Source organism: Lycium barbarum, chromosome 7 (genome assembly GCF_019175385.1).
Source record: "Lycium barbarum isolate Lr01 chromosome 7, ASM1917538v2, whole genome shotgun sequence".
Lineage (NCBI taxonomy): Eukaryota > Viridiplantae > Streptophyta > Magnoliopsida > Solanales > Solanaceae > Lycium > Lycium barbarum.
In genome coordinates, this window is record NC_083343.1 from 133,226,348 (window position 1) to 133,251,705 (window position 25,358).

Genomic DNA, 25,358 nt, shown 5'->3' on the forward strand with positions numbered 1-25,358 from the left:
AGTTATTCTTAGTGTTTCTCGAACCTTTGAGTTAGAATTGAAGACCTTATGCTCAAACTCATTATGGCTTGTCTTTTTCTAGAAAACCTGTCAAAGAGGGAACAAGAATTTACTTTATTAGATTGCTTATATGACTCGATGCAAATTTGTAGTCAAAATATTACATTTCTCTCTGATTATTGCTACTTTCTTCTCAATCTAATTGGCTATTACTTTCTATATTTAGAAAAAAATTATTCTCACTTTTCCAATGACATGACTTGTTGTACGATCCATTTGATAAGGCATCTTTGTATTCTACTTACATTTAGCTTGTACATAAATATTCTTTTCTTTTTTAAAATCCTATATACGATTAAACAATAAGTATAAGTATCAAATAAATTAGGGCGACGAGAGTATAAAAAGGCCACATTATTAACATTTTTTCTATGGCTGGCTTTAAAGATATCTAGTTGGCAAATGAACCTACTAATAATTTATTAATTTGGAAAAGATTACAATGTAATCAATTGACAAAACCAGTCTTTCATATTGAATTACATATTGGCTGTCTAGTTCTTCTAGTGATGGATATAACATCATAAAAAGTAGCGTTATCTTTTCATTAGGAAGTGTGTATATATATTATCAGGAGAAAGCAACATCAAACATATATTTCATATTTATCCATTTGGCCATGAGAATTTTTCACTTTTTTTCGGAAATTATTTTCACTCTATTTAAAAATTAACGTTTGGCCATGAAAATCTCAAATACAACTTGAAGTTATATTTAAAATTTGAAAAACACCTTAAACCTTGTTTTCACTTTTTTTCCCACTTTTTCACTTTCAGTACACTCAAACAACCAAATATTCTTTGCGAAAACTATAACCAAACACAACTCTAACTCCATCTCCAACTTTAAAATTCCAAATAAAGTGAAAAATATTTGACTTTCATGGCCGCCAAAATGCAGTACGAGCAAAAATGTAATAGGGGACTCATCCATGTCTCCATTATCCAAACCTTATAGTTCAGCCAAGCAGAATTCTCTGACAGAGGCCTTTTTAACGACTAACTATTCGGATCAGATGGAGTTGTGAAAAGCAGACTCGCACTAGACTCTAAAGGCACCATAAAAATATGCCTTATAAGCCCGAAAACCTCAACCAAGAAATGAAGGTGATTCTCTGATTACTTCCGAGATTTCTTTCTTGATTTCGATGAAGGCTTGGATTGTACGGTGCTTGCATTCTGAGAGGTTCTCTTGGAATTGGCTGGCTGGTTTGATTTTGTATCATGACTAACCGCTGCTTCCTTAGCGACTGCTCCCTGAGAACCTCTAATTTGAGCTGCTTTCATATCCTTTCTCTTTGGTCTGTAACTAGACCTTTCCCTTTTCGGAAGCCACCTCTCTGGATCAGGTGTAGGCCCTGGGTTGGCTGGGTCAAAGCCTTTCGGGTATTTGAGCTTTCTCTTCCTCTTTTTCTTTGCCTTATCTTTACTCTTGGCTTCAGTGGCACCAACATTAAGAACAGTCTCAACATGCTTTGCACCTGAAGTTTTCTCCAAACTATCAACGTCAATAGATTTTAAACCGGGTAGTGGTTTTAGTTGCTTGTCATAAGCTTCTGCTTTCTCTACATCTCCATGGGCAGCACTTTGGATCAACCCGACCAAAGCCTCAATACTTCCATGGCTTTTTACAAGCTCCTCATAAAGGCGTACTGCCTCTTCCTTTCTTCCATGCCTCAACTTAAAAGCAGCAGCCTCCTGCATGATGATATTGAGCTTATTGTTTTCAGTCATCGCATTTGACCACCATCTTATTGCGGAATCATATACAGCATCGGCACCATCAATGTCTCCAGCCCTTTCCTTGAGAGAAACAATGGTGGCAACAGTTGCAGGTTTGTGCTGAATGTCAGGAATTTCTACTAGGGATTCAGCTGCAATCCGAGGTGGCCAACAGCTGCAGCAACCTGTGCCCTTGCAAGCAGGATTACCTTGCACTTGTCAGGAAACTTATCTGCAAACTGTCCTAGTATTTCTTCAGCTTTACCAGCTTTGTTCTCTCGCACATGTACAGCAGCTTGAAGAAGTATTGGCATCAAGCTACCAGGGAATAACTCCGGTAGAACTGCAACAAGTTCTCGACCCTATAATAATCCATGAACTAAAATTAAACACCTAAAGGGGAACATGGAATAACAGCTGTAGCTTGTTGTCTTCTTTCTCTCTTGTTCTACATTTCCATTTAATCCTGAAAGAACAAAACCAGAAACAAAACAAAATGTTAAGGTTTCAGATTGATTACCTGATCCAGCTTATTAAAATGAAGTAGCAGTAGCACCCTATTGGTGTATATAGCTTCCCTTTGCTTTTGAGAGAGCTTCAAGTCCAATCCACGAGCAAGCTGGAACTTTTGTGCTCCATCACTTTTCTCTATTAGCTTATCAAGTTTCCTTAGGCCATCTGAAACATCTTTAGGACCTTTTAGAGCGATGAGGTTATTTACTGGCGCAGCAAGTGACGACTCATCAGCCAAATTTCTTTTCACAAGGTTGGTATAAGATGCAACAGCTTCTTGTGTGTTTCCTAGAATCTGGAGTAACAGATCGATTCATGTAATCTTTTTTATGAAGTAATTGATTTCATTGATGGCATCAAGTAGACGAAGAAAATGAAGAGTACAAAGTGCTAAGAAATATAAATAAGCTCCCTACAGAGAATAAGACAGATAGATTCATGTATTCCCAACACATCAAGGCAAAAGGAAAAGCCGAAGTCATGTTATACAATAATTTTACCTGTTCATCATATGCCAGTTGAACAGCAATGGGTGCCAATTCAATTTCAACTTCATCATCAGCTAAATTCTCCTCCACTAGAGTTTCCTGACCAATTCTGTAATTTCATCGGCAACTATTAGCAAGTTCTCTCATTTGTGTCCTCAAGCACATAAAAAATTGGAAGTTCCAGAGTGTACAGTAAATACACCACAGACAAGCACCACATGGTAAAAGAATAGGCTATATCTCATCATGTTTGTTAATATTCATTTGCAGACTTGAGGTACTGGGCATACAGTGTAGGTACCTGATTCAAGGTACATTCATTGCCCTTTAGCACATTGTGTAGCTTAACTAGCTTGCTTATATTTATCAGCTTAAAGTAACAAGTTATCTGCTGGTTCCACACAACTTAATGTTGGAGTACTGTTTGTCACATGGGATTCATCAAAGAGAAGTTAATTAGGATTCTGGTACTAAATACGAGACCTAACAAATGCACTTCCTTAAAAACTTTGTAGGTAAATACAATACCATGTATGACTAAACTACATGATTAGCTTCAAAAAATTCTTGGAGTTCACAATGAAATGGAAACATCAGTAGAAAAAAGAGTAATGCTTTGTATCCAACTTAACCCTTTCCTTTAAATATTTCCCAATGATAGTGCTTTGATTCCTATAGGGGTATCAAGCTGTTGAGCCATACGATGAAAGTTTGGGAGACAGTGGTGGAAGCAAGGATGAGGAAGATAGTGTCTATTTCGGAGAACCAATTCGGATTCATGCCGGGGCATTCGATTACAGAAGCCATTCACCTTGTGAGGAGGTTGGTGGAGCAGTATAGGGAGAAGAAGAAAGACTTGCACATAGCGTTTGTTGACCTAGAAAAGGCTTACGATAAAGTCTCAAAAAAGGTGCTGGAGATGTCTGGAAGCTAGAGATGTTCCTGTAGCATACATTAGAGCCGTTAAGGACATGTATGATGGAGCCAAGACTCGGGTGAGGACAGTTGGAGGTGACTCAGAACTCTTCCCAGTCACGATGGGTCTGCATCAGGAGTCCGCTCTTAGCGCGTATTTGTTTGCTTTGGCGATGGACGCACTGACGCGACACATTCAAGGAGAGGTGTCGTGATGCATGTTGCTTGCAGATGACATTGTGCTTATTGACGAGTCGCGGAGCGGTGTTAACTGGAGGTGTGGAGATAGACCCTGGAGTCGAAAGGTTTCGAGTTGAGCAGGACTAAGACAGACTACTTAGAGTGCAAGTTCAGTGATGTGATACAGGTAGAGGACGAGGACGTGCAGCTTGATACTCAGGTCATCCCCAAGAAAGAAAGTTTCAAGTATCTGGGGTCAATCTTCCAAGGGAATGGTGAGATTGATGACGATGTCACACATCGTATTGGAGCGGGATGGATGAAATGGAAGCTCGCATCAAGTGTATTGTGCGATAAGAAGGTGCCGCCTAAACTAAAGGGAAAGTTCGTGCTGGCCAGTTAAGAAAGCTCATGCTCGAAAGATGAACGTAGCAGAGATGCGGATGCTGACATGGATGTGCGGGCATACTAGGAGAGATATAATTCTGAATGAAGTAATTCGGGACAAGGTGGGTGTGGCCCCAGTGGTGGACAAAATGGGGGAAGGAAGGTTGAGATGGTTCGGCCATGTGCAGTGGAGATGCATTGATGCACCAGTGAGGAGGTGTGAGAGGCTGGCAGTGGTGGGCCTGAAGAGAGGGAGGGGTAGGTCAAAGAAGGCCTGGGGAGAGGTGATTTGGCAGGATATGACGCTGCTTCAGCTTACCGAGGACATGACCCGTGATAGGAGGGTGTGGAGGTCGAGTATCAGGGTAGAGGGCTAGTAGGGGGCCGCGAGGATTTCTTTTCCATATTAGGAGTATTATTATCTTTGTTCACTCGCTTATTTTTTTTAGATCTCTAATATAGCTTGCTTGTTTCTCTCTTTCTTTCTTTAGCTTCACTTATCTTATTATATGTTGCTATTACTGTCTATTATTATTATTATTATTGTCTTGGCATCTTCTCTTGAGCCGAGAGTCTATCGGAAACAGCCTCCCTACCTCCCAAGGACCCACCTTATGGGATTATACTGGGTATGTTGTTGTTGTTTGTTGATAGTGCTTTGATTCATTAGCTTTCAAGTTGTGATTCACCCTGAAATGAGTGAAATTATCACACCTATCAAACATTTCATGACCTATTTAAAGCCTAATAGGTCTCCTACCTTCGAGCTGATAATAGCAGTTGCTCTGCATCCTTGTACTTCTGCTTCTCAATTAAAGAGCATGCGGTGTTATACGCCAATTCAAAACTGTCCAGAGTTCCCTGCACATCAGAAGCTCTTCCAGCAGAAACCAAACCAGCAACAAGATTAATTTCTAAGGAGTCTATCTTGGACTTTTGGAGCTTTTGATATATATATCCACAGAAGCTTCCATCTTGACCTTTTTGAGTGTGAACATTTAGTAATGCAAGTGAAATTAAAATTACTTAGATAATTTGACGGCTTGCTCATATGAAAAAATTGAACTTTCAGAAAGTGTTACAAATTATCGTTATACACAATCAAACACACAATTAAATAGCAGAATGAAGAACTGAAAAATGTGTAAATGCAAGTAAAATTGATTTTTTTAAGTGAAAAATGTGTAAATGCAAGTAAAATAGAATTTTTACTTTGATCGTTGTATGTATCGATTGAGTGACGTGAAGAAATCTTCGATGCTGATGTGTCACAAATTCAAGTGACACGTCATGATTTCCGTGTGCAATGCATGTGAAATTGAACTGATTTAACTTTCACGGTAATTCATCAATCGAACTTCATAAAAATATCATAAATTCATACAGATACCGAAGGAAAATATTTTATTAATAGAAACTATGAATATCTAGCAACATTCTAATTTATAATAGTATAAAATCTATTTTAACTCAAAACAAGAAAATTTATTCTTATATTAATTTGATTATAAATTCTAAATAGACATACATTAAAATATCAAATCCTAATCAATTTTAATTTCCTATAATTATAATCATTATTTCCAACAGATACATTGTTAAATTAAGAAGTGAAACATATGTAAATGCAAGTAAAATTGAACTGACTGACTTTGATCTGAAACTTTGACGGCAAAAATAATTAAATTTCATCAAAGGAACATGAAAATGTCAAATTGAACTGAATTTGATCGGAAACATCAAAATTCATCAAAACGTAACAGATGTACGTGTGATGCATGTGAAATTGAACTGATTTTGAATTAAAAAAAAAAAAACTTTGAGTGTAAAATTCATTAAATTTCATCAAACAAACTTCATGAAAATGACACAAATTCATCAAATTTACACGTTATACGCAATCAAAATAATTATGAAGGAGTGAAAAATGTGTAAATGCAAGTAAAATTGAATTGTGAATGTGACGATTGAGTGACGTGAATATATATTCAATGCTGACATCATGTTTTGCCGTTTGAACCTCCAGGGCTTGTTTGGTACAAGGAATAAGATTAAAATAATTCCGAAATTATATTTGAGATGAATTTATGTCACGTTTGATTGGGATAAAATGATATTATAACCAATTTCGAAATTAGTTATTCCAAAATTATAGTGTTATTTTATGTCTGTGAGATGATGGAATAACTTATCCTTAGCTTCCAACCAAACTACCCCTTAAGCTTCTCTTTAGGTGTTGGAGCCATTTGGATAAGCAAAAGCTACAATTTTCGATTTTTTTTCCTATGTTTTTTCAGCTGTTTTGGAAATTGAAATTTGAAATTAATAAGGCTTGGTTAATATGTATATTTAGGCTTTACTCGGAAAACATTGGGCTCACACATTTGGGCCCAAGGTAATCCAAATTGGGCAATTTGCAGGATTGGCCTTCACTGGGCAGGTCTTTAATTTTAGGTCCTCCAATTGGTGGGTCTTTAACGCTAAAAATTCCTTGGTTTCGGGTACAAACCCCTCACTTAGTCAACAATTAAAAAAATTCACAAGGTAGAGTTTGGATTCGCAAGGCAGAGTCTGTGAATCCAAACATCTGTCTTGCGATTTTTTTATTTTTATTTACTGAGCTAGGGTTCGAACTCAGAACCTCGGGGTATTAAGCAAAGGCCAAAAATTGAAGATCACCAATTTGAAGAGCAAAAATTAAAGACCACCCCAAATGAAGGACAATCCATGCAAAAAAAGATCCAAATTTGACAAAGAACCTAGCCACCAATATTGAGTGAAGTGCACAAATAACTTAGAGAGTGTTTGGATTGACTTTTTAAAAAATAGCTTATAAGCAAAAAGCTAAAAGCCATAAATTGGGAATACTCAACTTTTGACTTTTAGCTTATTTTTGTACTTCCTTCGTCCATTCTTACTTGTCATGTATTGATTTGGCATATCTATTAAGGAACTGAAAATGGAATGACACTTTTACTATATCTGTTTACACAGAAAATCGTTACAGTTGAATTTTATGTACGGGGTCAAGGACACGTGGACCACTGTAATCAAAATTATAAAATAGCAAGTAATAATTAACAAGACAAATGAAAGTAAAGCATAGCTAGTTGTGTAGCCTGGGCCTTGAGAGGCTTTGAGCTGGAGTCTCCGGGTGGTGAATCATTATAAACACCACGAATTAAGCAAGAAAGAGCAAATGCTAAGAATAATATGAACACTCAGTATTGTTGTATAATGCTTCAAATGTCTTACAATAGAGTGAGTACCTCTATTTATACTAGAGCTATGAGGTACATATTCCATGAATCGTGCCTCCTCAATTACCAATGTTATAGCCCGTATCTGGTACGTTTGGAAATAAGTCGTCGTGGGAAGTTAAGGACGAGACCATTTTCAAAAATCATATTAATGTACGAGATGTCACAAATACTATTTATGATTATTATTAGTACGGAAATATTAAGAGAGGTTGAGGTCGAAAAAGGAAATTCGTAAAATGGCTTATGGAAATATTGCGGAAAGAATAGGGGCAAAATGGTAATTTTACAAAGTCCAAGAAAAATTCATGAAGGGGCTATGTTGGCCGTGCACTATATGCCCTTATTTTAATTAATGGGGGCTAATTGTAAATTATAAAAATTATGGACCAAAGCTTGCTTAAGAAGACATTAGTCTTCTTTTAATTTCAAGAAAATTCTAGAGGAAAAAGGAAGAATTCTCTAGAGGAGGGATCATGTGGCTATATTCTTATTTTGAGGGGCCAAACTATAAATAAGGAAAATTGGTGGAAGACATGTATATATAGGAAGTCATCATTTTAATTCAAGAAAACAAGATCAAAAAAAAAAAAAGAATGAAGAGAGCGGGAGCATGAGGGTTTCGGCCATGGCTCTCAAAATTGAGCCATGGGAAATTGACCAAGGAAAATTATTTTCTCCTAGCTTTTCTACTAAGTGGAAGGTCCTTAACAACATGGAATGATTGTTGGAGGAGGTAGAACACTTGTGGTGCAAGATGGGAACCCTATGCCAAGAGAAAAGTTGAAGGAAAAAGGTAAGGTTTCATCTCTTTTGTGTGTTGTGGATGGTTCCTATATGTTGTAGGTTGAAGAAATGAATGAAATAAATGAAAAATATGTGTGTTGCATGTTGGCCGAATATATGTGTGGTGTTGGATTAAAATGATGAATTAATTTTATTTAGCAATTTGATTGTTGTTGTTGTGTGGGCTCTATGATGAAAATGAAGGTTTAATGATTTAAATTGAAGTGGGAATTGTTTGTAGGTTGTTGGAGAAGATAATGTAATTTCCATATAGTTCTTGTGATATTGTGGTTAATGTTATCAATGTGTGGGATGTTGATGTAGTTCATAAATTTGGAAGAAAGAAATGTGTTTCCATTGTTTTTGTTGAGTTTGGAAGATTGCAAGTTGGGTTGTTGTGATTAAATTTGAAAGAAGGAATTAAGTTGTTATTGTTTTTGTTGGAATTTGGAAGGTGTTGGATGGAGTAGTATGTTGATTGAATCGTTTTGAAAGTTATTGAATTGAATTGATTATTGAAGTGTTGCTGGAATAATTGCTAGTATTGTTGTTGGTTTGGCCGAGTTGAATTCTCGGGTTTGTTGTTGTTGATTTGGGGTCGAGCCGTATTCTCGGGGTTGGTATATTTACAGGGGAGATGCTGCCGAAATTTCGACAGAAAATAAATGAGTTTATTTGAGAAGTTGAGGCAAGTGAATGCTAATGGGTTTAATGATTATATGAATTCTTTTGTATGTAGATTAACGAGTTTGGACAAATAAGCATAACTAGTTGGTCGTGGCACAGGTATGTGAGGCTTACCCTTTCTTTCTTTTGGCATGTCCTAGAGCCAAGTAAGGTATGATATTGATATGTACATTGGGGTTATTCCATTCTGTGATTCCGAGTCTTTTTATGATTCGTATGTCCTCCCTAATTTAAGTATCTAATAATTCTGATAGGCGAATTCTGATTTAAGTATTCTGATATACGTATTCTGATATAAGCATTCTGGTCTAGGTATTCTGATATAAATATTCTGATGTAAGTATTGGACACAAGCGTTCTGATATGAGAAATTCTGATACAAGTATTTTGGACTATGTATTCTAATTTGAGTATTCCGATACAAGTACTCTGATACGAGTAATCTGATATGAGTATTCCTAACTTTGATATAAGTATTCTGACAAAAGTGTTCCGATATAAGTACTCTGATAGAAATATTCTGATAAAAGTATTCTGACATAAGTATTCTGTTATGAGTTATATGTTACAGATATTCTGATAGTACGTTCGATTAATCCATTGAGTCTTGGTTATGTGCATTTAGTTTCTCACTACTCTGCTCGTGCATATGTCATGACTTCCTTCGCCGAGTCCCGGGCCGGTTTATATCGTGCGCACGGTTCCCGAGTTCCTCGCCTGAGGGCCGGGCGCCGTAAATGAATTCCGAAGTATGATGTGTTACGAAGTATGATGTGTTTGGTTCGCTGAACCGCCTATATGTATATGTACATTCGGATATTATGATGTGTGTCGGAGACAGGAGCAAATCTTCTGGAGTATGATGTGTGTGGCGCCTAAGGCTGGGAGGCGACCACGTTTTCCCCGGGTTCCGTAAGGGACTGGATACCGTTCTGGGCATGCATGGTCTGTATTTCCAGTAAGTTGTTTCTATCATTTTGCATATCGTACATGTGTTATGTACATCTGTATCTGATTATGATTTCGTCTGTTATACTTCTGTACTTTTGATTCTGATTATGATTCTGTTTACTGTGTCTCTTGCCTTACATACTCAGTACATATTCCGTACTGACCCCTTTTTCTTCGGGGGCTGCGTTTCATGCCACGCAGGTACACCCAGATGATCAGAAGACTTGGCTAGGAGGTTTCAGCGGAACTGGCGAGCTCCACCTTTCTCCGGAGTGTCGCCGAGTCTGAGTATACATATGTTGCGCTTTCTGATTTGTGTTAGAGACTTTGTAGACAGAGTCGTGGGTACAGAGAGTCAGTCCGTAAGCAGCCTCATATGTCTACAGATTCTGTTCTGTCTGGTCTGAGATCTGTGTCCTAAGCGGCCCTGTTTGCTATGATGGCCTAAACGGCCTATATGTTCGTATATGTGTATATGTTCAGGCGATGTACATTCCGCCTGCCTACTGGATTTGATACGATATGTCTGATATGTTTGATACATGTGGCCGCTTAAGACAATGTTTGTTCTCTGTTTCTATTGGAAGTCTTACTATATGCTTCCAGTGATTTGATCTGTAAATTGAAAAGAGTATGTATGAAATCAGAGTCTGCGGGTTCGCTCGGCTCCGTATGTGGGGTCGGGTGCCCATCACAACCTAATAAGGTTAGGGTGTGACAACCAATATTACTGCTGCAGTAAAAGGCAATAAAGAGTAATAAAGGCTGGAGGAAACTTGGGGGTCTTCTGTAATGGCTGTGCACTGAATGACGTTTGATTAGTGAGTTGGCACGCTCCTCCCAACCCTTTGTAGTTTCTGCCTCCGGAAGCGGGTTACCAAATTACTTATCTGGAGCTTCGTATGCTTTCCCGGAACCCTTTATTCTCAGACTCGGATCTGACCTGTCACCACCGCCACATGTCACCTTTTAATACGTACATTTGCTATCTACGAATTTTCCCCTATACAATATCTCCCCTATTATTGCTAAGTGACGTAATGATTGAAATCAATCAAAATACTTTAAAATTGTGCAGCCGCTAATAAGTTCTTGAAGTTTTCAACTCAACAATTAATAATAACGGTAAAATAGGAATGAAATGGTAAAATATCTCTTTAATTTCTAAACTGAATAAGTAAAAGTAGACATTTATTTTTATTATATATCACAAGTAAAACTGGATAGAAGGAGTATTTTTTTGACTTAATAGTAAGTGATTAAGAGCACTTTTTATCTTTCTCAAACATCACAAAAGTTTTAAAAAAAGAGCTTAAAAGCCAAAAAAGCATTTAAAATAAGCCATTACAAAAACCTTCTTAGCTTATAATAGGAGTATAAGTTATAAGTTTTGCTATGCTGAAAATTGAGAAGAAACTGATATTTGGAATTGAGAAGAGTCTGGTTAATTGTGGATTTGGGCTTTACCTGAGGAAAGATTGGGCCCACGCATTTGAGTCCAGGGTAATTGTATTTGGGCGATTTATAAGAAGGGAGAATGACGTATATATATAGAATAGGGTGTATTTATAAAATATGACGATATTTTTCAGTTTACAAAACATAACGATAGATTTCTTATAAAACATATACGAAAATTTTCGCTCAAAATTTTGTGTATGAAAACTGTATGGAATGTGTATATCTTGCTCAAGGCTTAAAAATTTTGCTCAATATTTTGTGTATGAAATATCTATATCTCACCCAAGGCTTAGAGTTCTCACATTTTTCGTGTATGAAAATTATATGGAAACGGTATGAAATATGTATATAACTGTATAAAATTTCTAAAAAATTCATTTTAGGTTTTTGAAAATTTAATACAACTACAATAACATTGTATACATCTTTCATATAATATGCATACAAAATTAATGCAATTTCGAATATCGCTTCGAAATTCGAACGAAATTTAATACAACTACTACAATATTGTATTCAACTTTCATACAATAAATCTCTTCATTTTCTAACAAATCAGAAAAATTAGATTTTCTTTTGTTATCTATGAGGTAAAACAGAAAATTGCAATAAGGGCAATGGGAAAGACTTTGTCATCGCCTTCGTCGTTGCAGCTGTCATCATCGTTGCAACACACCGTCAAGTGGAAATTCAATCTTCAATTTTTCTGATTTTTCAATAAAGCTTTGTTTCATTCAAATTCCAAACTTCTCAATCAAAATAAATGGAGAATACAACTTATATATCCATTCTTATATATAAAATGAAACATAAGAAGCCAATTGAGAAAAGGATTCCACAGACCCATGAATGATGCTAGGTGTCGAAAACAAGAGATATAATATTAAATCTCACCATAAACACAGATTCACAACTATTGTTTTGTAAAAAAATGGAATAAAAACTGAGTAAAGGGGAAGGGAAGGGTGGCGGCTGGGAAAAGGGGAAAGGAAGGGTGGTCTTTTAATTACTCCAAATTTGATATGTTTTGTAATTAAGTTATTATATTTTGTAAACAAGGAAAAATATTCTTATATTTTGTATATAGTGTCTAAAATAGTATTATTAGGTCATTTTCCACCGAGTTTTGCTAATATGTCATCATTGGTATAGATTGTTCGATATCTAATTTTACTGGATATTGTCTGTTCGTTAAATGAAAACAACTCAACAACATGATAGAAAAAAAGAAAAAGAAAAAGAAAATGAAAAAGAAACACTACTCGAATTAATTAGCACAAATATGCTAGAGCAAATACTTGTAATTTTTATATTTATTATTTAGAAAATGTCTAACAACATTGTTACTTATAAATATTTGACTTCTCATATATACAATATCTTTGTTTTTGGAAGGAAAGGAGTACTATCTCATTCCAAGATTATTGACTTTTTTATTTAATTAATTATAATTACTTTTAACTAATACTACTAGCAATTCAGAAATTAATATATCCAAGTTCATAATAAAAATAAATAGTTTAGTATACTACTCCTTTTAGCATGTCTGTCAGCATTTTCAAAATTCCTGCACCCCATGATCAGAACCTATCCCCACCCCACACCCCCACACCCCCACCTCACCCCACCCCACGCACCCCACCCCATCTTAGCTTTCTTCTTTGTTTTGCTGAAATATGGATCTAAGTCATACAAATTAGTAACATAGTCAAAAACAAAGAATCTCAGGTTTTGTAAAATCTTTTTTTTTTAAGGTATGTAAGGTGAATTTAATTGCTTATAGTTTATCAATATCTTATTTAATTTGTGGGTTTTGTTCATTTCTTTTTTTTTTTGCCCCTAAGATCATGGCATGGTAAAAAAAAAAAAAAAAAAAAAAGGGAATTAGAAAAAAAAAAAAAGATTGTATTTTTTTAGCTTAGTAGGAAAAATGTGAGCATAGTTGATTGATGGTATATAATGGTTATGTGTAATATAGTTGCAGTTCCCTTTTTTAGCTTAGTAGGAAAAATGTGTTCTTGATTTTTTATTTTTTTTGGGTATGTAAGGTGAATTTTATTGCTATGGTTGACATTATCTTTATTTAATTTGTGGGTTTTTTTCATTTCCTTTTGTTTTTGTATCCACACTTATCTCTAAGGTCATGGCATGGTAAAAAAAGAAAAAATTAGAAAAAAAGATTGTATATTTGAATGTTTTGATAGGTGAGTTTAATTTTTGTATGTTTAGAATATTTTCAATTGAAATTTCTACCAGTATTGAAATGAAATAAGCTCAATTAGAGCATAGTTGATTGATTGGTGTATAATGGTTATGTATAATTTAGTTGCAGTTCTATTTTTTAGCTTAGTAGGAAAAATGTGTTCTTGATTTTTTTTTTTTTTTTTGATATAAAAATGTGTTCTTGAATTCTTTGTCTTGATATAAAAATGTGTTCTTGAATTTTCGCCGAAAGCGTTGATTTTTTGGGTATGTAAGGTGAATTTTATTGCTATAGTTGATCAATATCTTATTAGGTTTGTGGGTTTTGTTCATTTCCTTTTGTTTTTGTATCCACAACTTAGCTCTAAGGCCATGGCATGGTAAAAAAAGAAAAAAATTAGAAAAAAAAGATTGTATTTTTGAATATTTTGATAGGTGAGTTTACGTTTTGTATGTTTAGAATTATTATTTTAAATTGAAATTGTTACCAGTATTGACATGGAATAAGCTCAATTAGAGCATAGTTGATTGATTGGTGTATAATGGGTATGTATAATTTAGTCGCAGTTCTCTTTTTTAGCTTAGTAGGAAAAATGTGTTCTTGATTTTTTTTTTTTTTAATATAAAATTGTGTTCTTGAATTTTCGACGAAGCGCGTTGATTTTTTGGGTATGTAAGGTGAATTTTATTGCTATAGTTGATCAATATCTTATTAGGTTTGTGTGTTTTGTTCATTTCCTTTTGTTTTTGTATCCACAGCTTAGCCCTAAGACCAGGGGATGGTGAAATAGAGCCTCATTTGCGGTGGTCAGAAAGGAAGAAATTAGAAAAAGATCGTCTTTGGAATGTTTTGATAGGTGAGTTTACTTTTCATTTATTTAGAATTATTTTGTTTGAATCGAAATCGTTGCCAGCATTGGAATGAAATAAGCTCAATTAGAGCAGAATGAATATAGACGATTGATGTATAATGGTTATGTGTAATTTAGTTGTAGTTCTCTTTTCTAGCTTAGTAAGAAAAATGTGTTCGTAGATTTACCTGTAGCTGGATTGATGGTTGTTTGCCATGTTGATGCCGTTTGTTTTGGTGCTATCTCAATTAGAAAAATGCGAATGCTACTTGCTTTCTTTTCTTTTCTCTTTGGAGATTTTTTTTAAGGTACCCTCCAGGAGACGAGAAAAGGAAGAGGGTTGTGACAGCTAGTGTTAAAATGGTCCCACTATGATTAATCCTCTTGATATTAAAGAAATAGGTTTGAATGGGGTGGAATGGATGCATATGATTTATTTGAAATTGAGTCACACACAATTATAGAGTAGTATTTATTGATAACGACTATTAAAGTCGCACTTATCCTATTGGGTTTCCAAATTTCAGATCTCATTTACTCTAGCTGCTTTTGAGGTTTGAGTTTTCTTCTAACGCATTGAAGCAGCAGTTCAACAATAATTGTGGAAGATAAGGTAAAGGAAAGTTTTAACCAGAAAGATCCTGGAAATTCAGTTGAAGTAGAAAGATATAAGCTTGTTATGAAAGATTCTAGGGGCTTTATAAGTGAATTCAAATGTTGGTTGATACTTATGGTAAGTTGGTCAGCGTCAGGGACATTTGCTAATTAAATTAGTTGTTCTAACTTGAGTAAATTAATGAGTTAAATGCTCCATATCAATACAAATTTGTTCAAGAGGAAGTTATTGCTACAGGACAAAGTAGGACTGGTTACTCCTCGTTTCGGGATAGGGTTTTCTTTAATAATGTCGAACTTGAAGTCTTAATTATTGGATTCTAAAAAATGTCAAGTATCCTTCTTCCTTGATTATGCAGTAGTAACAATATTGACTTAATCGCCCAATTCCTTGAGAGCCGAAAACCCTTGCTTGAGATTTATTGCTTAGAGGCCTAGGCATAGACCAATTGGTCTTCGCGCATAAAACCTTTTTGATGGATGGGACTTGAAACTTGGTGCTCTTTTTGCATCAAATTCAGTCTCTAATTCATGTTCTATCATTGAGCCAGTAATCACTGTAGGAGCAATATTCAAATGCTGTATATCAAGAAGCATTATGTCATTTATGTGTCGTGAATTTAGGGTTTATAGGTGCTAGAAATTTCAAGGCCTTTTTTTGACCGACGGAAATCCTAATGGCTTTTGAGTCCACATTATTCACCATCGATTTTGGTTTGCAAAAGTCATAATCGAGTTGACAAACACGTTTGGAGAAAAAATATTTTTTTGATTAAGCACCGGGTGTCCGAGGCTCTTCGAGCCCCGACTAATCCCGGGGATGCACAGGCCCTCGGCAAGGAGTTTCCCGCAAGTGCACCACGGGTAATTCAGGTTTTACCCCGTCCGATGGCCCTCAGAAATTGTTTGCACCCAGTGGGTTTCGAACTTGAGACCTTGAAAGGGAGCACCCCAAGGCTCAAGCCAATTGCCACCAGGCCAACCCCTGAGGCTCAAGACAAACACGTTTGGAGAAAAAATATTAATATCATGTATTTTTATCACTGTGAAATTGTGAATCTTGTGATGCTACTGCCAGAATTCTAAATCTGGTGCAGATTTCATAAGCTGTTGTAACAACCTTCGGCCTAACTCTTAACACAAAAGCTAGCTATTACGGTGGGAGAGCCCAAGGCTATTTAATCCCATATAAGCACACTATGCCCACCGATATAGGACATAGCAAACCACCATGCTCCGCATCCGTCATCCTCGAAGCCCCGGGCGAACACTGCCACACCGGCGTCACCATCCAAGGCACGACAGGCACGAAGGGCGGTGGGTGGCTCTGATACCTTGAATAACAACCTTGGGCTTAACTCACACCCCAAAAGCTTGCTATTAAGGTGGGAGAGCCCAAAGCTATTTAAACCCATTAACCCACATAAGCACACTATGCCCACCGATGTGGGACATAACATCTTTTGGGGGTTTGCTGTAAGACAAATGTTCTTAGACATGTTTAACACAAATAGGTGTCTTTCTTTTTAACTTCTAATGCTGATTTGGGTAGGTGTATTAACTGTTTCAAACATGCTAATGGCGAGAGTGTATTTAGATCAAATACTTTGGAAATGTTGCGCTAAAATCATCTTGCTTGCGGTAATGGGCAAAGAGAACGAGAAAGGGAAATTATAAGTTCATTATAGAAAGGAATCTGAGGTAAGGAGAAATAGATATTCAAGAAGAGATGCTAAATATATACAGCCAAAAATTACAGAATTCTCTTCAATAGAGAAAGTTTATGAAGTCCAAAAACAGTTGTTATTTAAAGCAAAAAATTCAAAATCTGCAAATATATTAAGTTTAAAGCAATAAATAGTTGTCGTTTTGTCTTAAAAAATTCTGCTCCTCTTGTTCCAGATTATCCAAAAAATGCAAGCTGCTCTTGTCTTCCAAAAGATTCCTTTCCTACTTTCAACATTCTGTCCCCGCTAGCTACCCGAACCTGCTTCAACCGATTCTATCATAGTCCATCTCTGCCATACAAAATCCCGTTTTTGCTTGGGACCATTTTGAGGCTTTCATCAGCTTTAGCTTCTCAACTGCAAAGTAACTGTGACATTCCGTCAACTTCCCAGTCAAATAAATTCCTCCTGAAATTGAGATTCCATCCCATCCCAGTCCTATATTCCGATATTGCAGCAAACTGTTCCACTGCAATGTTGTATAGGTCTGGAAAAGTTTCCCCTAAGGGTTCCACCCATGTCTGACTTTCCTGCCATCTTGTTTGTCTCCTCTTAGTAAAATCACCCGAGTTGTTCCTTATGTTTCTCCACGGGATGACCCCATGTGGGAAAGCTATTGTTCTCATTCTTCATGGGCCCTCCATTCCATATTTTGTTTTGATTACATCCCTTCAAAGGCTCATCTTCAAAAAAAATTACATCCCTCCAAAGGCTTGCTTTTCATCACCAAATTTTTATAGCCATTTAAAGTGCAGGCTTCTGTTATGTAACTATATATTCTCGCTCTGCTTCATTTTATTTTGGCGGTGTTTGACTGGACACGAAGTTTAAAAAGAAAGATAGACTTTCAGGACATACAAAAAGTACCCTTAGAATATAAAGCTCACCAATCAATCAAAAAAAATAAAAAATCGCTCCCTTAGAACTTGTGGTTTTAAACATGCCATGACATTGCTACGGCGATAAGATTATGTCATTATGGATAAAATGGGGAAGTTTTTACTTATAAAAAAAATGTGGATGTTTAAAATTAAGGAGTTTCAAAATATTGAAATATGTCATTCTTTTTTAAACAAACTAAAAAGAAAAGAGTGTCATATAAAATGGAATAGATGAATTATTTTTTATCCTAGAGCCTCATTTTTCTGAGAGTTGTAACAGTGGACAGGTGAAATTTCCTTATTTCTGGATTTTCTTCACCCAAGAAATCTCTTCTCAAATTATCTGGCTTTTTCATGTCACTAGTAGGGATCACATTTAAGGGCAATCTAGAACACTATTAAATAGTGCTAATAAAGGTGAGTCTTTCGCATGGATAAGTATTGTTCTTCCAAGTGGCATCCTTTACTTACATTTTTCTTCACTCCACCATACTGTAACTCTTTGACAAAGTTACAATTTTACGCCCATACACTGACTCAAAAAGCTAACAATACTGCTTGAGTGTTCCAGTTGATCTTCCTCAGCCTCATACATGAATAGAGTATCGTTGTAAAGCCATAATTTGGGAAATTTGGGGACACCCCTTTGCACCAGTGGTTGGGCTAACCTCTGTGTCCACCTTTATAGTTGGGTTATTCCTCTTCATTAAACCCTCTATATCTTTCAGATGATAGGTTGACAAGCATGGTTTAGTTGCACTTATTCTGGTTGACATTTCGTGGAACTTTCATTCTTTTCTTTACCATTTGAGAAATATGTTGACATATAATGGTAGCACCATTTCTGATCGGATGACAAGCTCGACTAGTTTATGAGCTTGGTCAATCCACTAATAATTCTTTTTCTAATCTAGTTTTAACGTGCATCCATCTAAGTCTGGTATGACCTCATGTTCCAACCAGTGTTATCAAAATCGAAAAGAGCAAAAAGCTCTAAGGTCCTTTGGGGCTTAAGTGCAAAGCGCAAATAAAGCGTGGGCTTTAATAGAAAACGGCGCAAATGGAGAAAAAATACAAATATGTATGTGTAGTCCAAGATTAATAATCATAAGCATGAATAACAAATATATATGAACAAAGAAATAGAATTTTTTTTACGATAAAGTGAGATGTCAAATGTTTAGTGTCGCATGTTCAATATTACACTCATTGGCAGGACGAGTATGCCTTGAAGCCTCTCTTCACGGCTTAAAGCGCGGCTTTGACAACATTGGTTCCAACTAGAGTAACCTTTCCCTGCATTTTTTGTTTTTTCTATGTATTGAAGTGGTGTATTTAAATGCGGACACCACCGTCATTAAAAAAGGAAAGAAACAGACATGGTATATTTGAATAAGACAGCTATATCATTAAATTCTCATTTTTCTACACTTACCCGGATAGGATCTCACCTTCCAGGCTATTTTGCTTCTAAGTTTGTCATCTATTTTGTACTGTTTTTTGTTAATACCGTCCATCTTAATTTTGCTCAGAAAAAATTCTAAACCTTACCCTATCCCAAAAAAAAAAAGAGAGAGAGAGAAAAAAAAAACTGTCCATCTTAATTTAGACTGGAAGAATGTAAACTTGATATAATGTGCTTACTAGTAGTTTAGCTAAGTCATGTTTGTGTGTGCGCACGCAGACACAAATACATATCACTGACGTCATTTCTGTGAATTTTCAGCATTATTATTTATACAATATATTGACCATATACCGTATGCATTTATCTTTTGTCATTTATGTGTCTTCTGGAACAGGTTTTGCGCTCAGTTCAATTAACCGAGGATTACTTTTGGATTTGACCAGCTGCAATGGAGATATCATTGTTAAAACATCTTCTCAACAACATCTCCCAATTTTTCCATTTATCATCAATCGAAAGCATAAGCGATGAACTAGTTCAGAGGTATTATTGCAAGACTGAGGATCTATTGAAGATTTTAAAGCCGATTCTTGAGGCCATTATTGATGTTGAAGCAGCTTCCAGTGAGCTGCTTCAGAAAGCATTTGCCGGACTAGCTCAATTTGTTGATGAACTGAGGGAGCTGTGTGAAACCTTGCAACCGCTGGGTAGTAAAGTTTATTTTGTATGTTCCCAGATCTATGCTCTTTATTTATTGGATAAACAGATCGTCCATTTATTCTTTTTCATAACCAGCAAACTGAACGATAATGGGATGTTGTGCACTTACAGAATTTAACAACAGCAATAACAACATACCCAGTGTGGTCCCACAAGTGGGGTCTGGGGAGGGTGTAGTGTAGAGCGTAGACAGATCTTACCCCTATCTTTGTGGAGTAGAGAGGCTGTTTCAGATAGACCCACCACTCAAGAAAAACGTTTTTCAGAAGCAAGAGAAAAAAAGCTATGATGAAAATATTGCAAACCACTTATAGAATTTATGGTTTACATTGAAGGCATTTTAATACTTTGAGCAGATATATTATATCGTTGATGTGTTGATGATCTATAGGTCCTGCAAGCTGAATCACTGATTGCAAAAATTCGAACATTTAGTCTTGAAATTCTCGAGCTACTTAAATCTTCTCATCAAATTCCTGCTGATACAACTTTGACATCTCTTGAGGTAGGAGCCAAAAACAGGTCATTCCTGATCTTCTTTTCCCTTCTATTTGCCCTATTCCCACCCCAGCTGTAATGTTCCTCTCTGCTCTTTTTGCCAGTTAGAATTTGTCATCCTTAAATTTGTCGTATATTTGGATTGCAGCACTGTATACTGAAAATTAAGTATGTGGATTATGAACTGATATCCATGACTATCACAAAGGCTATTAAGGCTCAAATGGAAGGCTTGGGAGCAAACTCAGACAGCTTTGCAAAAATTGCCGATTGCGTAAGATTGAAGTCAAACCAAGAGCTTTTAATTGAGCTTGTGGCCCTTGAAAAATTGAAGGAGAACGCTGAACAAGCTGAAAAGACTGAGGAAGTTGAATATATTGAGCAAATTATAGCTCTTGTTTCCCATATGCACGACTGCTTCGTCACAATGAAACAGTCTCAGACCTTAACGCCTGTACCGATACCTCCTGATTTTTGTTGCCCCCTCTCACTTGAGTTAATGACGGACCCCGTAATTGTTGCTTCTGGACAAACTTACGAGCGAGCTTTTATAAGGAAATGGATTGATCTTGGTCTTACTGTTTGTGCTAAGACCAGGCAAATTCTGGGGCACACAAATCTCATTCCTAATTACACTGTTAAGGCACTTATTGCACATTGGTGTGAATCAAACAATGTAAAGCTGCCTGATCCGATGAAATCTTCACTCCTAGCACATGCAGATTCTGGTGTGCCCAGGGATACCCAGGGTTTTCCCCTTCCAAGGGGCAATCACTCTTCGTCACCCGATTCTGCTCGCCTTTTAAGTTCTCCAAGGAAGAGTTTGATTTCATCAAGTGTAAACCAAAGAGAAGGTTCATCTCCGGAAGGTTCTTTACCTGGAGTTGCTAGTAATATGCTTGCTCTGGATGTTGAAAGGATATCTATTAAGAGTTCTGAAGAACGAATGGCCCACTCTGGAGAGATAAACTCACATGGTCATAGTATGTTAGCAGCCGATGAACACTTCCTTGTAGGTCATAATAGAACCACCTCGGCACCCAGCACACTATCCGATTCAAACTTTTCACCTGCAATTTCTGGTGATGGAAATGATGTTTTCTCAAGATCAGCAGCGGCTGCGACTGACACTTCTGGGGATGTGTCAGAATCCCAGCCTGCTGTGCCGTTACGAAGGGAACCGGAATTCCCATCCATGCTGGAGACAAGAGCTCGAACTCAATCCATCTGGCGTAGACCTTCTGAGAGGTTTCCTAGATTAGTTTCTTCTGCTACGGTTGAAAGAAGGGCTGATCTTTTGGAAGTTGAGAAGCAAGTTAGGAAGCTGGTTCAGGACTTGAATAGCAATTCCATTGATGTGCAGAGAGATGCCACAGCTGAACTCCGGTTACTTGCCAAGCACAATATGGATAATCGTATTGTAATTGCAAACTGCAGTGTCATCAACTTGTTGGTCAACTTACTTCATTCAGAAGACATGAAAGTACAGGAAAATGCTGTTACTGCACTTCTAAACTTATCAATTAATGACAACAACAAGTGTTCGATTGCAAACGCTGATGCAATTGAACCTCTAATTCATGTCCTCCACACTGGAACTGCTGAGGCTAAAGAAAACTCTGCTGCTACGCTTTTTAGCCTTTCTGTAATTGAGGATAACAAGATGAAGATTGGGAGGTCTGGGGCTATCAAACCTCTTGTGGATTTATTGGGAAATGGATCTCCAAGGGGCAAGAAGGACGCAGCAACAGCTCTATTTAACTTGTCAATACTTCATGAAAACAAAGCTCGCATTGTGCAGGCTGGTGCTGTAAAGTTTCTCGTAGAGTTGATGGACCCCGCTGCTGGGATGGTTGACAAGGCTGTTGCTGTTTTATCAAATCTTGCAACTATTCAGGAGGGAAGAGCAGCAATCGGTCAGGAAGGAGGGATTCCCGTTCTGGTTGAGGTTGTTGAGCTGGGCTCTGCGAGAGGGAAGGAAAATGCAGCAGCTGCTTTGTTGCAATTATGCACCAATAGTAGCAGGTTCTGCAATATGGTTCTCCAGGAAGGAGCTGTACCTCCGTTAGTAGCATTGTCACAGGCTGGCACCCCAAGAGCCAGAGAAAAGGTACGATTTTGCATAAACCTTGCACTAGGGGGTGTCAAATGGGCGGGTTGGGCTGAATTTGGGCGGGTCAAAATGGGCTGAGTTAACAAATGACCCGCCCAAAAGTTACTTGGGCTGAAATGGGATGGGCAAAAAAGCAGATCATAACCCAACCCGCTCAATTCTTATTAAGTTTTTTTTTTCCCCTCCCATTTTAGGAGGATTTATAGTGTTTTCACACTTCCCCTCCAGTGTGACTCGAACCCAGGACCTACCGGTCGTGGGTGGAGGTGCTTAACCACTGAGCCATCCCTCACTTGTCATGTGGAGGCGTACATGCCTAGTTCAAGTATTCTAAAATATACATGTGGGGGCGTACATGCAGGCTCAGGGACTTCTTAGCTACTTCAGAAACCAACGGCATGGTAATGCAGCGAGGGGCTGATTGCTGATTTATACGTTGGACAGTGAAAATATATTTTTCTCAAGGTAACTGATTAAATGATGAGTGTAAAGTTGATATTGAGAGTTATTTATATAGAGATTCTGCCTATTGAAATATTCTAATATTTGTGATCTAAGAAGGAAGAATGATTTGTGGAGGCTTTTATGAGTCCATCCTCTGATAACTTCGTATGTGAATGCGGAAGAAAAACCTTTATACCAGTAACAAGTGTCTGATGGCATCAGTTATAAACTTTGTATGTGAATGCGGTGAGCTTGTGATGAGCTATTTTTATTCGTAAGTAGTTGGTAGCGATATATTTTGCTTGCTGAAACAATAGCCAACTGGACCTTCCCCTAATTGTTAGTACCAAAAGCAAAACAAACTGGCTTTACTTGAATGATAATGGAACTCAAGCGACAAGTTGGTCATTTCTTCACCTATTTATGTTGGTTTTCATTTGATATTGCATTGCAGAGATGGTTGTGTTTTCGAGGGAGTATTTGATTGGTAATCTGTATATCACAGTGAACTTAATTACTGCCTGAAACGCCACCTATCCATTATATTGGACAGATCTGTATCAGAATCCCATGCAGACTGCACTTGTATTTTTTTCTTTTCTTATTATGGATAACGGTGGTGTCCAAGCAAGCTTGACGAAGAAGTAGTAGAACAGGCCAAGTAATATTCATATGAGTGGCAGCTTCGGAAATTAGACGTTGTGAGTTCTGAAATGTGTATGTAACTCTATTTATACTTGATTCTTGCACGTGTACGCTTGCACACATATACTTGCATATAGCATTTGGCACCAAAGTATTGGGTTACCTTGAATTTGCAAACCCATTGTTGGATTTGCTACTAGTTCGTATGATGACTAGGAATTTACGCGGGGTGGCCTTTTGAAAGGCGTGTTTAATATTTGACCCATTAAGAAAAGTTGTGTAAATATATGCATTTGCCAAGATATCTCCTTCTCTTCCCTGTGCATTTTCTTCACGTGTGCAGTAAAAAATCGAAGACACATTCCTTATCCTTTGATTATTTTGGATTGGTTTAGGTTGCACAAATTCAAAGAACATCATTGTTGAGTTTTATTGAGTTTGTTAGTAGAAGAAAACAAAGTGAGTCTACTGATTTTTGAAGGTTTGAGTTGAATCTAACAATTGGAAATTGTTGAGTTTGGCATTACAAGACCGGATATCAAATGTGGAATCATTTTGAAGCAAAAATGTGTTGCTGAAAACAAGTTATACTGATCGTGGATTTTTGGTTAAATCTTGACGATCAATATAACTTGTTGAGGCAAGTCTTGTAACTGAAATCCTGACAATTTGTCAGGATTTGTGGCCAAGATCCCTACGATCACCATAACTTGTTGTATATGCAGTCTTGCCCAATATTAGATAAGAAATCCCGTTGACCCGTCAGTATTTTGCATCCGCTTATGGCTAAATAATTATTTTCACACTATCTTTTTTAACGCGGTTAAATTTTAAATAATGGTACCGAAAGATCCTACTTGTGAAAATCACCCTATGATGGTCAGCCAATGGACATTGTTTTATCTTCTTTGATGTGGTTGCCTCTTGAATGGTCTCGTTAACTACAAGTCTTTTTAGTATTTCACCGTTAGCAGCAAGTTGAGGGAATCTATTTCATGTTTTGATTATTTTGTTTTTTCAAATGTAGATGTGTTTGGACAAGAAAAAAAGAAGCCAAAGAGGAAAAAAACAAAAAATTCTTAGACAAATGGTTCCAATAATTTGACATTTCCCTTGCAAAACTTGTACATTGACTTAAGAATGACAACATGCTTTTTCTCCTCTTAGCTCCTATAATTCTAAGTATAGACTCAATAATTAGTCTGAATGATTTGTGTTTCAATAAACTAATTTGAGATAATCAATCACACTTGTAAAAACTTTACTTTTTTTTTTCCTTTGGGGAGCAACAAAACAGGATTTTTTTTATACTTAAATGCAATAGAAGAAGACTTAAATGGATAAGCAACTCACGATCCTTGGGAATTTAGAGTAAAGAGTACGTTCACTTAATGAGTAGTCACGTCAAAAGTGATAGGGATTTGTGTGTCAAGTAGCTTTCATTTGAAATTTCCACGGCAAGACTTGAAAAAATACAGCACATTTCCATTCATAAATCACTATTTTCTTGACATAATTTCTCACGCTCTTTATTTTTTTTGTTTAGGCGGATGCAGCCCATAAACAGCGGGTTCAACTGAACTCATTATCTTCGAACACGAATCATAGATATATGAAGAATCCTCATATCCTAGGCAATGTAAAAGTTGGTTTGGGAGATTCTTCTTTTCTTTCTTGAGTTCTGAAAATGTAACTCTATTTATACGTGAATTTTGTATGTGTGCACTTGTACACATATACTCACATTTATCATTTGATATCGAACTATCGGGTTCTGTTGAACTCGAACCAATTATTCGATCCGCTTTTGATTCATAGGATGATGACACCAATAGACATGGTTCT

At 36.7% G+C, this 25,358-nt stretch overlaps 1 protein-coding gene and 1 pseudogene across 4 annotated transcripts; one reads left to right on the forward strand and one right to left on the reverse strand.

Annotated features, from left to right (window-relative positions):
* Nucleotides 1-1,003: 1,003 nt before the first annotated feature.
* Nucleotides 1,004-18,461, reverse strand: LOC132601988 (uncharacterized; annotated as a pseudogene).
* Nucleotides 13,007-25,313, forward strand: LOC132604584 (U-box domain-containing protein 4-like). 4 transcript variants are annotated; one of them, XM_060318151.1, is made up of 7 exons: nt 13,007-13,163; nt 14,371-14,468; nt 19,488-19,817; nt 20,205-20,318; nt 20,460-22,421; nt 22,786-22,889; nt 25,060-25,313. In XM_060318151.1, exons 3-6 carry the CDS (start codon nt 19,542-19,544, stop codon nt 22,843-22,845), a joined length of 2,412 nt encoding a protein of 803 aa, XP_060174134.1. In that variant the 5' UTR covers nt 13,007-13,163; nt 14,371-14,468; nt 19,488-19,541; the 3' UTR covers nt 22,846-22,889; nt 25,060-25,313. The 4 variants fall into 4 exon arrangements, with proteins under 4 accessions (XP_060174134.1, XP_060174133.1, XP_060174132.1 ...); XM_060318150.1 differs by lacking the exon at nt 25,060-25,313 and adding an exon at nt 23,323-23,817; XM_060318149.1 differs by lacking the exon at nt 25,060-25,313 and adding an exon at nt 14,990-15,075 and having other exon boundaries at nt 22,786-23,115.
* Nucleotides 25,314-25,358: the final 45 nt, after the last annotated feature.

Coding starts and splice junctions, on each gene's coding strand:
- LOC132604584 (XM_060318151.1), top strand. CDS start 19,542: ATGGAGATATCATTGTTAAAACATCTTCTCAACAACATCTCCCAATTT. Junction 19,818..20,204: donor TGGGTAGTAAAGTTTATTTT/GTATGTTCCCAG, acceptor GATGATCTATAG/GTCCTGCAAGCTGAATCACT. Junction 20,319..20,459: donor CAACTTTGACATCTCTTGAG/GTAGGAGCCAAA, acceptor TTTGGATTGCAG/CACTGTATACTGAAAATTAA.